A 16,067-nucleotide genomic window follows, 5' to 3' on the forward strand; every position below is an offset into this window, starting at 1 on the left:
CGCCATTTTCAAGCGTGTTCCAGTGCAACTTGTTAACTTCATTTATACATACGTGCTAAAATCTCATTGGTGAGTCTAAATTACAAAGTGAATGCATCTGTGCAAGTTCAGTCACGGAGGGTTCTCAGTTAAACCCCAGTGATCCACAATAGATCGTGCAGATTCAGTCACGGAGGGTTCTCAATTAACCCTCGGCTTGAAATCTTTGGCCGATATGCTAATTCATACTAGTATCAAAGTCCATAGTTCAATTAATAGAGGTAGTTGTAGTGTAGCGGATCATATGACTCACCACAGATTCCCATCGAGGGATACTATCATCAAGGTATTCGGATTGGAACCACCCTAGTTCTGGCTGCAGGCCGTCACATGATTATCCAGAGCGTTCCCGTCACTAAGGTAACCGAAGGCATTTACATGAAGACGGAGTCACGGCATGGCGCAGACACTATTCGTGAGGTCTGAGTTCAACATTGGAGACATTATCCCCCTCATAAGAGAAACAGATTGCTGAACTCAGGGAGACCAGCCAAACGACAACACTGCCAGCTGCTAATGAAAGCGCTCAATGCAGTGAAGTCCTAAGTGCATTGCCCCCTGGGAAAGATGAATATGCAAATTGAATAGTCTAAAAACACAGGACTAGCCAGATATCCCTCCAGATATCCCCCTCATGTCATGACATTGACTTCACCCCCGCATGCAGGGGATCCCTGAAGCACAACACTTACTTTGTTGACTCAGTAGACCACTCCAGGTCCAAGGCAAGGAAATCGCATCCGCAGCCGCCAAGTGTGAACTCCTGTGTGCCTCCATAAATGTGTGAAGTAAAAAAAAAAAGGAATTTTATCCATATGCTCTTGATTTCAGATGTATTTTAATATCTCCCGTCCTTTGGGTGAAGTGGTAAGTCTTTGTCCGATACGTCAATAGAATCTAGGGAATTTAAACAAAACATAATTAACATCTCTTATATCAATATTTACAAATATACACATGTTAAGAACAGATTCTGGGCAAGTGTAGACTAGCTCACCTGAACATACCACCAGTAACCTTATATTCAACATTAAGCCCCATAGGGCCCAAGGTGTTCAGATCATGTATCCACTTTAACTCTCCTTTTTAATAGTATTTGTCTATCACCCCCAAATTTCAATGGTGCAACCCTCTCGATAACCATTACCTCTAGATCCTTTTCAGATAGCATAAATAATAAAATGAGATCCACATGTCAGATGATGTTTAATCTTAAACTGTTCTCCTGTGCCAGGATGTGTGAAGTGTGTTCCCTTCACTACATACTGGCATGTGACACTTCCCAAACATGGGTAACATCCCAATTTCTGTGGTCCAAGAAACTTTTGGGTCCCTTGTTTCTTAACAATATCACTTTTTACTAGCTGATCCCTAAGGTTCCTACCCCTCCTGTATGATAATAGAAGTGGTACCTGTAGCTCCGCAATCTGGGTATAGGAGTATACATGTATTAAAGTCCCTGGTCATTTTCTCCAAAGCAATGTCCAAATCTTATGTCTGATCAATAATTCTTCTTGCACGTAGCATCTGGCTGCGAGGAAGGGATTGCAACATCTTCCTCGGGTGACAACTAGAGTAATGCAAAATCGTGTTACAGTCTGTCTGTTTATGATAAATGTTGGTACTCAATTTGTCTCCAACTCGCGTCACACTTACACTACCGTTCAAAAGTTTGGGGTCACATTGAAATGTCCTTATTTTTTAAGGAAAAGCACTGTACTTTTCAATGAAGATAACTTTAAACTAGTCCTAACTTTAAACAAATACACTCTATACATTGCTAATGTGGTAAATGACTATTCTAGCTGCAAATGTCATGTTTTTGATGGAATATCTACATAGGTGTATAGAGGTCCATTTCCAGAAACTATCACTCCAGTGTTCTAATGGTACAATGTGTTTGCTCATTGGCTCAGAAGGCTAATTGATGATTAGAAACCCCTTGTGCAATCATGTTCACACATCTGAAAACAGTCTAGCTTGTTACAGAAGCTACAAAACTGACCTTCCTTTGAGCAGATTGAGTTTCTGGAGCATCACATTTGTGGGGTCAATTAAAAGCTCAAAATGGCCAGAAAAAGAGAACTTTCATCTGAAACTCGAAAGTCTATTCTTGTTCTTAGAAATGAAGGCTGTTCCATGCGAGAAATTGCTAACAAATTGAAGATTTCCTACAACGGTGTGTACTACTCCCTTCGGAGGACAGCACAAACAGGCTCTAACCAGAGTAGAAAAAGAAGTATGAAGCCGCGTTGCACAACTAAGCAAGAATATAAGCCCATTAGAGTCTCTAGTTTGAGAAACAGACGCCTCACAGGTCCCCAACTGACATCTTCATTAAATAGTACCCGCAAAACACCAGTGTCAACATCTACAGTGAAGAGGTGGCTGCGGGATTTTGGGCTTCAGGGCAGAGTGGCAAAGAAAAAGATATCTGAGACTGGCCAATAAAAGAAAAAGATTAAGATGGGCAAAAGAACACAGACATTGGACTGAGGAAGACTGGAAAAAAGTGTTGTGGACGGATGAATCCAAGTTTGAGGTGTTTGGATCACAAAGAAGAAAGTTTGTGAGACGCAGAACAAATGAAAAGATGCTGGAAGAATGCCTGACGCCATCTGTTAAGCATGGTGAAGGTAATGTGGTGGTCTGGGGTTGCTTTGGTGCTGGTAAGGTGGGAGATTTGTACAGGGTAAAAGGGATTCTGAATGAGGAAGGCTATCACTCAATTTTGCAACTCCATGCCATACCCAGTGGACAGCGCTTGATTGGAGCCAATTTCATCCTACAACAGGACAATGACCCTAAACACACCTCCAAATTGTGCAAGAACTATTTACAGCAGAAGCAGCAGCTTCTATTCTATCGGTAATGGAGTGGCCAGCGCAGTCACCAGATCTGAACCCCATTGAGCTGTTGTGGGAGCAGCTTGACCGTATGGTACGCCAGAAGTGCCCATCCAACCAATCCAACTTGTGGGAGCTGCTTCTAGAAGCGTGGGGTGCAATTTCTCCAGCTTACCTCAACAGATTAATAGCTAGAATGCCAAAGGTGTGCAATGCTGTAATTGCTGCAAAAGGTGGATTCTTTGACGAAAGCAAAGTTTGATGTAAAAACAATGTTATTTCAAATACAAATCATTATTTCTAACCTTGTCAATGTCTTGACTCTATTGTCTATTCATTTCACAACGTATGGTGGTGAATAAGTGTGACTTTTCATGGAAAACACTAAATTGTTTGGGTGACCCCAAACTTTTGAACGGTAGTGTACATCAAGATAGTCAATCTTATCTCTAGAGTACGTGACTGTGAATTTAATAGTGTCTATTGTATTTAGGAAGTCTACGAATGTCAGTAGTGCCTCCTCACCCCCAGTCCAAACGACGAACAGGTTATCTATGTACCTGTACCATACCGCAGAATGGCGGAATTGGTTAGAGCAATAGATGGCATGTTCCTCAAGGAAGATAATGGCGATGTTTGCATAGGTGGGCGCGACGTTCGCGCCCATCTCCACGCCCCTTTTCTGTAAATAGAATTTATTTGTTGTACAAACATTGCACTGGCACCATCTAAAGGACTGTCTGTGCTGCATGCTTTACTTGTGATAGATAGACACATAGATAGAAGATAGATAGACAGACACCTAGAGAGACAGGCAGTGACAGCTGCACCCTAAGCGCATTTAAAAAAAAAAGGGGGGGGGGTGCACAGATCCACCCCAAGGGTGTTTAAAAAAAAAATTCATCCCCAAGTGCCCCCCCCCAAAAAAAACAAAACGTATAAGATACTTAGCTGCACCGCAAGTGAGTTTTTCAAAGAATACATCCCCATAGGGTGCGTAGCAGACTTTTTATACCACCCTGCATGTTGTAAGCACCCTCCCAGGTAAAGCATATAAGGCTATACACTTACCATGAGTGAATGGAGAAAAAGTTGTTTACATCTAGCATACTCAGAAAAGTATTCCGTGATGATGTCATCAAGGCTGTGATGTCACATATAACTGCCAGGCGGGCAAACACTGTAGTTGCAGCCAGGCAGCCAACCAGAGTAATTACTATAGTTTTTTGTTGTTTTTTTTTTAGAATAGATAGGTAATAATTTGCAGCCATCTATAGCTACATAGATGCCTAGATAAAAGATAGACAGACAGATGGATAGACAGACAGACACATAGATAAAAAAAAGCTTACTCTGTCCTCTCCAGACATTGAGCTGGTATTGCAGTGCTTCCAGGTTTAGTGCACTCCCAAATGCGTTTCCAAAAAATAGAATCCCACAAGGCTGCACAGCTGCATCTCAAGTGCGTTTCAAAACAATACACCCGCCACCAGAACAAACAGCTGCACCCCAAGTGCGTTTCCAAAAAAAAAAAAACCACAGGGTGCACAACTGCACCCCAAGTGTGTTTCCAAAAAACACATCCTCCACAGGGTGCACAGCTGCTCCCCAAGTGTGTTTCCAAAATAATACCCCCCCCCCCAGAGGATGCCTAACAGACTTTTTATACCACCCTGCATGTTGTAAGCACCTTGCCAGGTAACTGCATATAACGCTATACATTTACTATGTGTGAATGGAGCAAAAGTTGTTTACATCTAGCATACACAGAAAAGTATTCACTGATGATGTCATCAAGGCTGTGATGTCAAATATAACTGGCAGGCAGGCAAACATTGTAGTTGCAGCCAGGCAGCCAACCAGGTAGGTAACCAGGTAGAGACAAAAAAAAACAGAAGGCGCAACAGCAACCAACAGGTGCAGGGGCTCACCGTATATACTCCTCCCAGCGTACACACGGTAAACACCTGCTCTGTAGATATTAAAAAGTAAGGATCTTAGCAAACTATTTTATCAAACAGAGTGTACCATGTCGCCACGTTAAGGCGTCCTTGAGATATATTCCCTACTCTAGCATTTTCACACTAGCAATGGCCACTCCTGGGCTGATAAGCCTACAACTGGGCAGATAGGAGCCAAATGATCTCTTATTATAGCAGCCTTGGGACATGGGTGGAGTGCAGGCCATCAGGAGGTAGCCCCCCCCCCCCCCCCACATTCAACAGAAAAAAAAAGGAAAAATTGGCAGCACATCTATGGCTCTATTCACACTGCAGGTTGCACGCTGCGGCTTAAGTACAGACAAAAAAACTAGAAGGTGCAACAGCAACCATCAGGTGGGTAGGTAGCAAGTAAAATGCAAGTAGGTACTCTTCAAACCATTTAATTTGGATTTTTGGGGGCCAATCTAGGCTTTTGCATACCACTAATATTGCGAGTATTTACTATAGATGTTTTCTACAATAGTTAGGTAATTAATAATATAGATAGCTAGATAGACACTTAGATAGATAGAAGGTAGATAGATAGATAGATAGATAGATAGATAGATAGATAGACAGGCGGACGGATAGATAGACAGACAGAGAAACAGGCAGCAAAGAGAAATTAATGCATGTACATCCCCCACAGGATGCACAGATGCACCCCAAGTGCGTTAAAAAAAACCCACAGGGTGCACAGTACAGGCGATTTTAAGAAACTTTGTAATTGGGTTTATTAGGCAAATATGCCATTATCTGCATTCAAAAACACTTTTCCCAGGTCCCCCCTTCCTCCTCTCTCTCATCCACTGTCTATTATCCGGAAATCACGTCTGGTTTACATCAGTCGAGCCCTGTGCAATCTATGGAGAGGGAGGGGGGAGTAGGGAGATTAGTTGGCAGCAGAGAGCAGAGAACAAAGGATTACACAGTGGGAGCTGTGTGAAAGCTGGTATTCAGACCAGGGTATTCAGAAACAGGGTACACAGCTGCACCCCAAGAGCGTTTCCAAAAAATACCCCCCCCCTCACACAGTATGCACAGCTGCACCCCAATTGCGTTTTCAAAAATTTTGTACAAAATGCACAGCTGCATCCCAAGTGCGTTACAAAAAAAATATATCCCTCTCAGGGTGCACAGGGTGCCTAACAGACTTTTTATACCACCCTGCATGTTGTAAGCACCTTGCCAGGTGACTGCATATAAGGCCTTACATTTACCATGTGTGAATGGAGCAAAAGTTGTTTACATCTAGCATACACAGAAAAGTATTCCGTGATGATGTCATCAAGGCTATGATGTCACATATAACTGCCAGCCAGCCAACCAGGTAGGTAGCAAGGTACGTAATGTAAGTAGGTACTGTTAAAATCGTTAAATTAAGATTTTGCGGGGGGCCAATCTATGCTTTTGCATACCGCTAATGTTGTATTTACTATAGTTTTTTTTTTTTAGAATAGTTAGGTAATAATTTGTAGCTATCTATAGCTACATAAACACATAGATAGATAGACAGAGAGAGATTAATGCATGTACACCCCCAGCAGGGTGCACAGCTGCACCTCAAGTGTGTTTCCAAAAAATACACCATCCACAGAGTTCACAGCTGCTCCCAAAGTGCGTTTCGAAAAAAATACACCCTCCACAGGGTGCGTAGCAGACTTTTTATACCACCCTGCGTGTTGTAAGGTAAGGTTGTAAGGTGAGTGCATATAACCAGGGCCGTATTTACCACTAGGCACCCGTGGTCTGGTGCCTAGGGCAGCACCTTGCAGGGGGGTGGCTCCAGGGAGAAGGGGGAAGGAAACAACTGGTTATCCAGTCACAGTATGGCAATATTGGTAAGGTCTGGTATGGCAGTGTTATCCAGTCACAGTATGGTGGTATTGGTCAGGTCTGCTATGGCGATGTTATCCAGTCACAGTATGGCAGTATTGGTAAGGTCTGGTATGGCAGTGTTATCCAGTCACAGTATGTTGGTATTGGTCAGGTCTTGTGGTGTTATCCAGTCACAGTATGGAGGTATTGGTCAGGTCTGGTGTGGCAGTGGTAATTGTGACGCCTGGAGCTATTACCTACCAATCTACCAATCCTGTGGTGCGAATTCCCTCAGACAATATGCAGACGGCTCTAATCATTGATTCAATGTGGAAATGTGTTTATCAGTTAGCAGTTTAGCAGCTAAAAACCATGAAAAACGCGCATCAGACAATGTTTCTACATGTAGAGAAATGCATGTGGCCAAAACCAGGCTCCCATTCCTTCCCCAGTAGTTATGTGCTGTTACCAGGATTATTGGCCATACGCCTCTTGGTTACCGCATGAGGGTCTGGTTTCGGCTGCATGTGGTGTCGTACAGTAAATGTGGGAATACGGCCTTAGACTGATCAGATATCAATATGATGTCCAGAAAGGAGAAAAGCATGATGCTAATTGGTGAGTGAAGATGGGGCGTCTGCAGGTTTAGTGCCTAGGGCAACAGCAGCAGCAGCAGCTGGTAAAACGGCCCTGCATATAAGGCTATACATTTAGCATGTGTGAATATATCAAAAGTTGTTTACATCTAGCATACACAGAAAAGTATTCTGTGATGTCATCATGGCTATGATGTCACATATAACTGCCAGGCAGGCAAACATTGTAGCTGCAGCCAGGCAGCCAACCAAGTAGGTGAGCAGATAGGTAGGCAGCAAGGAAAATGCTGGTAGTTACTGTTCAAACCATTTCATTTGGATTTTTTGGGGGGGCAATTTATGCTTCTGCATAATGCTAATGTTGTGAGTATTTATTATAGTCTTTTTTTTAGAATAGTTAGGTAATAATTTGTAGCTATCTATAGCTACATAGACACGTAGATAGAAGATAGATTGCTAGCTTGCTAGCACTGGATAACCCCTTTAATGCATGTACACCCCCCACAGGGTGCACAGCTGCACCCCAAGTGCGCCCCCCCTCAAAAAAAAAGGACAAAATGCACAGCTGCACCCCAAGTGTGCCCCCCCCAAAAAGTACAAAATGCACAGCTGCACCCCAAGTGCGCCCCCCGCCCCCCCCAAAAAACTATGTACAAAATGCACAGCTGCACCCCAAGTGCGTATACCAAAAATACACATTGGTTCCACACCCCAAAAATAATGATTTTTTATTCTGAATAACATGTAAAACAAATGTAAGAAAGATTTATAAACAGCTGAATATGTGATACTATAAGTTACTGTACAATATAGCCACCAGCATGTGGAGTATAATGTATAGTAACTGCATAAACCTGAAAATACAGCAGCTGTTTGTAGATACAGGATGGAACTGCAGATCCCCATAATGGCAAGGATGGGAAACACAAGGGCGGACAGAGACTGCACGGAGTATGAAATAATGAGCAGGGTGGGCACACACATGCAGCGCTCTCTGTCCGGGGAGAGAGGGGTTACAGCTATGAAGAGATTACCTCCACAGTCCTGTCCCCTGATGTAAGCCCCAGCCTGAAAACTGTGAGCTCTTAAACCAAAACGCTCTTAATCCAAGTTACTCTTAAACCAAGGTACCACTGTTTATATATATATATATATATATATATATATATATATATATATATATATATATATCAGTTTCCAGAATATCCCTTCTAGTTCTATGATTCCATCCACTACCAGTTTTAGAGGGTTACAAATTAAACAATAATGTATAACTGTCCGGATATATAAAGGGCTACTTAAAACAATAAGGGCATAGAATGGCCTCCACACAGGCTGTAGTGTCTGCTGTGATACAAATAAAGCCCTGTTGTAGTAAACTAGCCGTCTTCCATCCTACCTATAGATGGCGCCAGTGCGCAGCGCGTCGCTCACTTTGTATGTCACATTCCCTGTGCACAAACTCTGTGGTACTTGACCGGCACTTTGTGTCTCCTCGCTGTCAGCATCGCGCGCCATTTTCTTGAAGCCGATTTGCTTTGAAAACAACGGTGATGACTTCCTAAAATGGTCACTGGACTAGAGACACTAATGCGCCGCTCTAGTGACCGTTGTTCCTGACAGGTAACACAGACAGCTGGATGAGCTCTATCTGCCGCCGGAAAGGAGCAGGATTGCACTATGGCTGGGGTGTCTGCCCGGAGCCGGGGCTGGTCCTCACTCTGTAGGCTTTACCTGCGTGTCCATGCGGTACCGCCAAGCTGCGGCCGGGCCTGTCATGGTGAGTAGGCTGATATGGAGTGTGGGGTGGGGGAGGTCAGACATAGTGCCTCCTCTCAGGTCATCCCTTAGACCCTTTGTGCAGCCCCTTGGTGTGATGGCACAGGCTGGTGTGTTCTCTGTGTATTCTGGCCTCTGGGTTGTGGCCCCGTGGATTAGCCCTGTTACAGTGGGGTCCCCATATCACTCTATGGTATGTCACATGATCTGTGTGCTGTGGGGGTACAGCATTGTGAGGAGACCCCCCCCCCTATATAACCCATGTCCTGGCAGTACTATAAAAGCTTTATCACACTCTCCTATAGTAGGATTCTCTTTGTTGCCCATAGCAACCAGTCTCCGCTCATTTCTCATAATCTGGTAAAATGAAAGCTGTGGTTGCTATGGGCAATAAGGAGAATCTCCCCCTTCATGTGTTATTGGTAGTAATGAGCGAACATCGGAAAAATGGCCGTGTGTGGACGAACACAGACACTCGCCATTCAGCTCTTGAGTGTTTGTGTTCAGCTGTGCGGCCGCAGACCGACGTTTTTCCGATGCTCACACATCACTGGTTATTAACGTTCACAAACCTACAACTCACAGAAACATAGCAGGTAGTCAGCAGATATTACCACCTGCCCCATCTAGTCTGCCCTTATAGTGAAAAGCTATATGTTTATCCCCCTTAAGTGGTGCCCCTTCAGGTCAGTGCTTTACTCTATCTAGGAGTCTTGGTACGTTGACTGGGGCTCTGTGCCAAGCTAAACAGTCTCTCCAAAAGGAAAGACTTCCCATCTGTAGACAGCTGTTTTGGGGTTGTTGCCCCTCATCAGTGCAGAACAGGGTGTTGGCTGGCTAATGAGAGCCCTGTCGACATGGGTCGAAGGAATACTAGTTCTTCTTAAAGGGAAACTGTCACTATGACAATGCTATCTAATCAGTATAACTTGTAACATGTTGATTGAAATCCCTGATCATTCTTTGATAAGGAGTCCAGTGGGCGGTGTCACTCACTGGACTTATTAGCATGGAAACATCACAGATTTCAGTTATACTGATTTTTTTCCAATGGGTTTTCTGCTCTGTTGTTCACACTGCAGAATTTCCGAGCAGAATTTTCTGCTCTAGATCTGCTAGAGGAATCCTATAGTAGTCAATGGGGGGCTTAAATTCTGCTTGAATTCTGCCTGAAAACTTCCCAAAGGGTGGGGGCGGCCCGCCTCCAGTGCTTCAGCCTGGGCCTGGTGGAACAGTCACTTTAAGGAGAGTGATTGTGATTGTCCTCTTGGTAAATAGGGCAGTGCCACTGCTGCAAACCTAGCTGTCTTCCTGATACCACTTTATTCCTGTGAAGGACAATTGACCATTTTTGTGATCAGTGGTTGGACTCCCACAGATCAGCTAGTTATCCCCAACCCTAGATAACCCCTGTAAACGTTAGTGGCCTCAATTTGTGTTATCATTCACTGCTACAGCAGGTCATACCAGCAAAAGTACTGCAGTAGCTTGTCATGAAAGAGGATAAATAATTCTTAGACTGCAGTAGTCTTTAAGGGTGCGTTCACACGTACAGGATCCCCAGCAGATCTGCTGCATATTTGATGGCGCAGATTTGTATCCGCAGCAGATCCGCAGCATATTTGATGGCCCAGATTTGATTTGATTTGCTTTGAATCTTCAACTTTAAATCTGCACCATCAAATCTGCTGCGGATCTGCTGCTACTAATGACTGTGTCAGGAACTACAGGGTTGCTCAAGCCCTAGTCCCAGCGTAGTTATATGTTGCTAGCAATGCTGCATGCCGTGTTGGCTATACTGAGTCGCCTCTAATGTTTATTCTGATTCATGTTAGCGTTAGAATAGCTAGTTTCCCCAACGGTAATGTCTATTCTCTCGCTAACATGCATTAGGATAGACAGCAGGGGAGGCTCAGTTTTGCTAGCGATATGTAACTGTGCTGAGCCAGGGCTCAAGCAGCCATGCAGTTAGTGATAATTTTTATTATCCAGAATATCCCTTTAAAAGTGATGTATTTGTATTGAGTAAGAGCACTTGTTCTATGAGGCTATGTTAACACGTAGCATTTTAGTGTCAAATATTGCTAATTAAATGCTATGTGAGAACATAGCCTTAAGGCCCTATTAAATGAAGAGATTATCGGCCGTATTTGGCCTATTATCGGTCATTAAGGCCGATAATTGATTAGTGTAATAAAACGCAACAGTCAGCCGACATGCACGATGTCCGCTGACTGTTGTCTTTCAACATGTTGAAAGACAAACAACCTTGATATTAACAATCTGCTGCCGTTGCTCTGTGTAATAGGAGCGGCAGCAGCTATCTCCTATGGGCTCCCCGGATGATCGTTGTTATGGGCCTCCCCGGGCCCCCCTGCACCTACCCATTTGCTTTCGGCGCCGGCAGCGAACGAGGAACTGGGAGCAAGAAAGCACTGACCTGACAGGTCGGCACATACTTGCTCCTGGACATCACCCGGTGTAATAAGTTGGGTCTTAAGTTGTCTGGAGCTATTTTGTTGCTCTTTTTTGGTTATTCTTGATTGCACTTATCTATATATTTTACAAGGGCCGACAGAGTTTCATAAAGCATTTTAGGTTTTTTTCCTTTTTTCAGGACTTCAGCAGCTGTGAGACTCAGCATTGCAGCACCAGGCATATTCATACAGGTTCCCCGCTCCCAGCATCATATTGGAGATGCTGCTGTGCAGCCGATAGGGATCCATTGATGGCATTGCACGTCCCTGTTATTCTGAAACATGGAACGTGGAAGTAAGGCTTTAGGCCAGCCACTGGCCCCGTAACTAGAACTGGCTGGCCCCCAAAGCAAACTTTTGATTAGGCCCCACCCAACTGACCACTAAGCCGTGAAGTGTAGTCAGGAGTGCCTGCAGTTGAAGGAAGTCCCGCTCGGCCACTGGATTGTGGGCTCGGGGGGCCTAGTGTATTGCAGAAGCAGGCCAGGGGCCTCCTTATGCTGTGGGCCCCATAGAAGCTGCTATGGTGGTAGTTATGCCTCTGCACATAGCATTTAATGCACGTTTAATTAGCGCTGTTTTTCACGATCAAATATTTTGATGCAATTCTTTAAAAATCTCAAGATTTTGCGAATTAATGGCAAAATAGCACTATTTATTTCTGACCACATTGATATCCGTGAACATAGCCATAGCCAGTCCTATTCAAGTGAATTCCCTGCACAATCGGCTAATTGTACAAAGCTGTGCTCAGTAACCAATGAGGAGGTCACATCGCCTACCGTAGAGCTAGGTCCCCTTTAACTATATGATCAGTGACCCTCAGCTGATATTGATGGCCTGTCCTGAGGAAAGTCCCATAACTATGCTACCTTATTGATTTCTAGAATACAGTAAGTATTGTGAGTACCTATAATGTATCCATAGACACATATATTATTTTAGTCTGGCATTAATGGGGTCTCATTGTTGCCAGTTTTTCAGATATTCTGGATTATCAGAAATGCTCCTTTTTTAAAACACAAAATACAGCATTGATATCAGAGGAGTCCCATCATTGGTTCTCTCTACTGGTTTTGGGGAAATTCCAGATTATCAGAATCTTGAATGCTGCATGAGAGGAGCCCCACTGTGTTAGACCTAGACAGGTTTCCGCAGTTCATCCCTAAGATCTGTTCTCTCCTATGTTGACACAGCTTTTTGAGCTGAAAAGTGGAAAACCATTGGGTAAGTTTAAGTGCAAAGCTTTGTTTTTAGCTGCACAGCTTTGAAAAATCCCATTTTTAGGATTTTTATTTTCCGTTCAAAAATGGTCTGTCTTGCATAGTAGCATTTAGTGTAGCAAAGAAAATAGTTTAAAACAGCTAAAACTGTTTTTTAGGGTAAAAACCCACACACCGTATACGCAGCGTATTTACTGCTGCGATACGCAGCAAATACGCAACAAATACGCAGCAGATTAGATCTAAATAACTGAACACAGCATCAAATCTGCACCATCAAATCTGCTGCAGATCAGCTGCGTATTTGCTGCGTGTACGGTGTGTGGGTTTGTACCCTAAGGGTATAAACCCACACACCGTATATGCAGCGTATTTACTACTGCGATACGCAGCAAATAACTGAACACAGCATTAAATCTTCACCATGACATCTGCTGCGTATTTGCTGCATATTTGCTGCGTATACGGTGTGTGGGTTTATACCCTAAAACTGCAAATGGGTCTTCCAAATGTGGTGGGACATCACTTGTCTCTGGTAAGAGGCCTATCATAAGTAGCCTTTTCCTCAGTAAACTTCCAGCATCCTGTAGATGCCATTTTTATTAGAAGCAGCATTGGTATGAATTGGGTTGTAATTCAATTACCTTTTATTCTGAGGCTCCATTGTGGAGTTCTGCTCTGGGGCATGTGACTGTAGTGAAGCTTGTGGAATGATTCCCCGCTCAGATGATTCCGGATCCATATATAACAATGCTGCACAGGCCGCTCTGCTTTGTCATGTAGTCACATACATTACACTCAGCACAAGCTTATGGGGTTTCCATCTGTGTATCCTTTATTTTACAGTCCCCTTGGAGTGTATATATATATATATATATATATATATATATATATATATATATATACATACACACACAGAGTTGATAGGTGTTTGTAAGAGCTGATGACATGGGAATGATTGTGGTGCTTTTGGGGTTAAATGAGCACTGTCAGTCAGTCACTTGTGACCCTCCAGCTGTTGCAAAACTACAACTCCCATCATGCATGGCCAGCTAAAGCTTTGGGCATGGTGGGAATTGTAGTTTAGCAACAGCTTGGGGGGCCACAAGTTGGACACCGGTGTCCTAGAGACAAGTTTTCATCAGTATTACAGTATGATTTTTATATTAGCTCCCACAATGCACTCCTCCCAGCTAAAACTAGATTTTATTAGACGTCTTTGGTCTTGCCTATAGAATGTATAGAGAGTGATAGTGTCTCCATGCTGTGATCCCTAGGAGGACAATCTTCTCTTCAGCTGGTGGTCAGTGCCCGGCAGGACGGGCTTCTGCCTGGAAACCATAATATAATAATGACTGGTCCAGCCAGAGGTCAGCTGGTTATTACCGTAATGTTCTGTCCTAGACAGACGCTTCTCCTCCATGTTATTGGGATGTCTCATCACACACCAGAGCTGACAGCCCAGATTGCCGGGTACATTTATCATCTCCTCTATGGCTGCCCACCTAATACAGGCCGCTACTGGTTACTGTCTCTCTGCTAATGTAGGGGGATCCTGAATATGTGGATTTCTTCCTTTGTATACATGTTTCCTATATACAACTACTAGTGTGTGTGTGTGTGTGTGTGTGTGTAGGCCACCGGTCGCGGTTGGGGCGATGGTGAAATGACTTTTATGATGATATATTGTTAGATGCTGAACTCTGTGAACTCTCTACAGCCGTCATGCACTGCGCTTTCTATGATGTGAAGGTGAAGGCCAGAAGAGGCAGTAACAAGAAATTGTTCTAACCATAGTTATAGGGGCAGATACACTGGGGATTCAATTGGTGGAAAATCCACATTTATTTTAATAAGTAAGAGAGTAACATAATGTCCATACATATGTAGGCTGGGTTCACACTACGTATATTTCAGTCAGTATTGTGGTCCTCATATTGCAACCAAAACCAGGAGTGGATTAAAAACACAGAAAGGCTCTGTTCACACAATGTTGAAATTGAGTGGATGGCCGCCATTTAATGGCAAATATTTGCTGTTATTTTAAAACAACGGCTGTTATATTGAAATAATGGCCGTTATTTACAGTTATATGGCGGCCATCCACTCAATTTCAACATTGTGTGAACAGATCCTTTCTGTGTTTTTAATCCACTCCTGGTTTTGGTTGCAATATGAGGACCACAATACTGACTGAAATATACGTAGTGTGAACCCAGCCGTAAGCTGTTCTGCAGCAGCTTCAGTGTAATTCTCTCCAAGTGCAAACTAAAGAGAAATCCTGTGACATTAATGTAATTTTGTAATGCTTGTCAGCTGCTCCTCTGGGTCATGTGCATGAAGTACTCTTTCTCGTAAAAGACTTGGAGGATATTTGGATTTTCTGACAATTTCGTGTTACAATGGATTGTTGTAGAGAGAGGTCGTCCGGCATAGGCTATGGCAGTGCTAGACATGGTAAGATTATAAAATGACTTGTGGAGTGGACCCTAATCCTGAGGAAGGCTAGGCACTAGGGATAACACTTACATGGAACATAGTAGCATTTCAATAAGGCCTCGTGACTAAACACCCAGTTTCTTATCTTGGGTGTGTGCCACCAGATAAGCCACGGTTTGGGGTCCAGGGCACTTGCCACCGGATAAGCCGGGGTCCAGACAGGCCCCACCAAATAAGCCGGGGTTTTGGGTCCTGGGTGCATGTCACCGGATGAGCCGGGTTCCTGGGCTGTACATAGCAATATTCTCTTTTGGCTTTTTATTCTGTTGGATGCATTAATAATAGAGATGAGCGAACCGGGTTTGGGTTAGAGTCGATCCAAACCCGAACGTTCGGTATTTGATTAGCTGGGGCTGCTGAACTTGGATAAAGCTCTAAGGTTGTCTGGAAAACATGGATACAGCCAATGACTATATCCATGATTTCCACATAGCCTTAGGGCTTTATCCAACTTCAGCAGCCACCGCTAATCAAATGCCGAATGTTCGGGTTCGGATCGACTCGAGCATGCTCCAGGTTCGCTCATCTCTAATTAATAAACTAGCGGAATAAGCACTGTATGCATCTGTATCAAATTACTAATATAATGGGTATAGTAAAGGCCATATGTGATGTCCTGTCACAGCTCCTTACAATACAGATATGATACGGCTGTATGCAGGAGGCCCGGTTTTTACGTCATTGGATCACTACTCCCTGGACTTCAGGTTGTATATTTATCATCAGGTTGCTCATTGTGACCACCCATAATGGTAGCTTTTACTTGGGCAGTGGCTGTGACAACATGGTGCCCTTCTGCCCAGCAGTA

At 43.7% G+C, this 16,067-nt stretch overlaps 1 protein-coding gene and 1 long non-coding RNA gene across 3 annotated transcripts in view; one reads left to right on the forward strand and one right to left on the reverse strand.

Moving 5' to 3' along the window:
* Positions 1-860: 860 nt before the first annotated feature.
* On the reverse strand, positions 861-8,896 carry LOC138797434 (uncharacterized). The gene is made up of 3 exons (XR_011363935.1): positions 8,681-8,896; positions 1,452-1,609; positions 861-936 (listed from the first exon to the last, which is right to left on the reverse strand). It is a non-coding gene; the product is annotated as an uncharacterized lncRNA (long non-coding RNA).
* The window catches only part of SLC30A9 (solute carrier family 30 member 9), a 69,939-nt gene continuing 62,664 nt past the window's right edge, over positions 8,793-16,067 (forward strand). Inside the window, exon 1 of one of the 2 annotated variants that reach the window (XM_069977575.1) lies at positions 8,793-9,061. In XM_069977575.1, the coding sequence (XP_069833676.1) occupies positions 8,962-9,061 (100 nt within the window). In that variant the 5' untranslated portion in view covers positions 8,793-8,961. The remainder of the gene's footprint in view (positions 9,062-16,067) is intronic. The other variant, XM_069977574.1, reaches the window with a different exon arrangement.

This window comes from Dendropsophus ebraccatus, chromosome 7 (genome assembly GCF_027789765.1).
Source record: "Dendropsophus ebraccatus isolate aDenEbr1 chromosome 7, aDenEbr1.pat, whole genome shotgun sequence".
In the NCBI taxonomy this organism is placed as follows: Eukaryota; Metazoa; Chordata; class Amphibia; order Anura; family Hylidae; genus Dendropsophus; species Dendropsophus ebraccatus.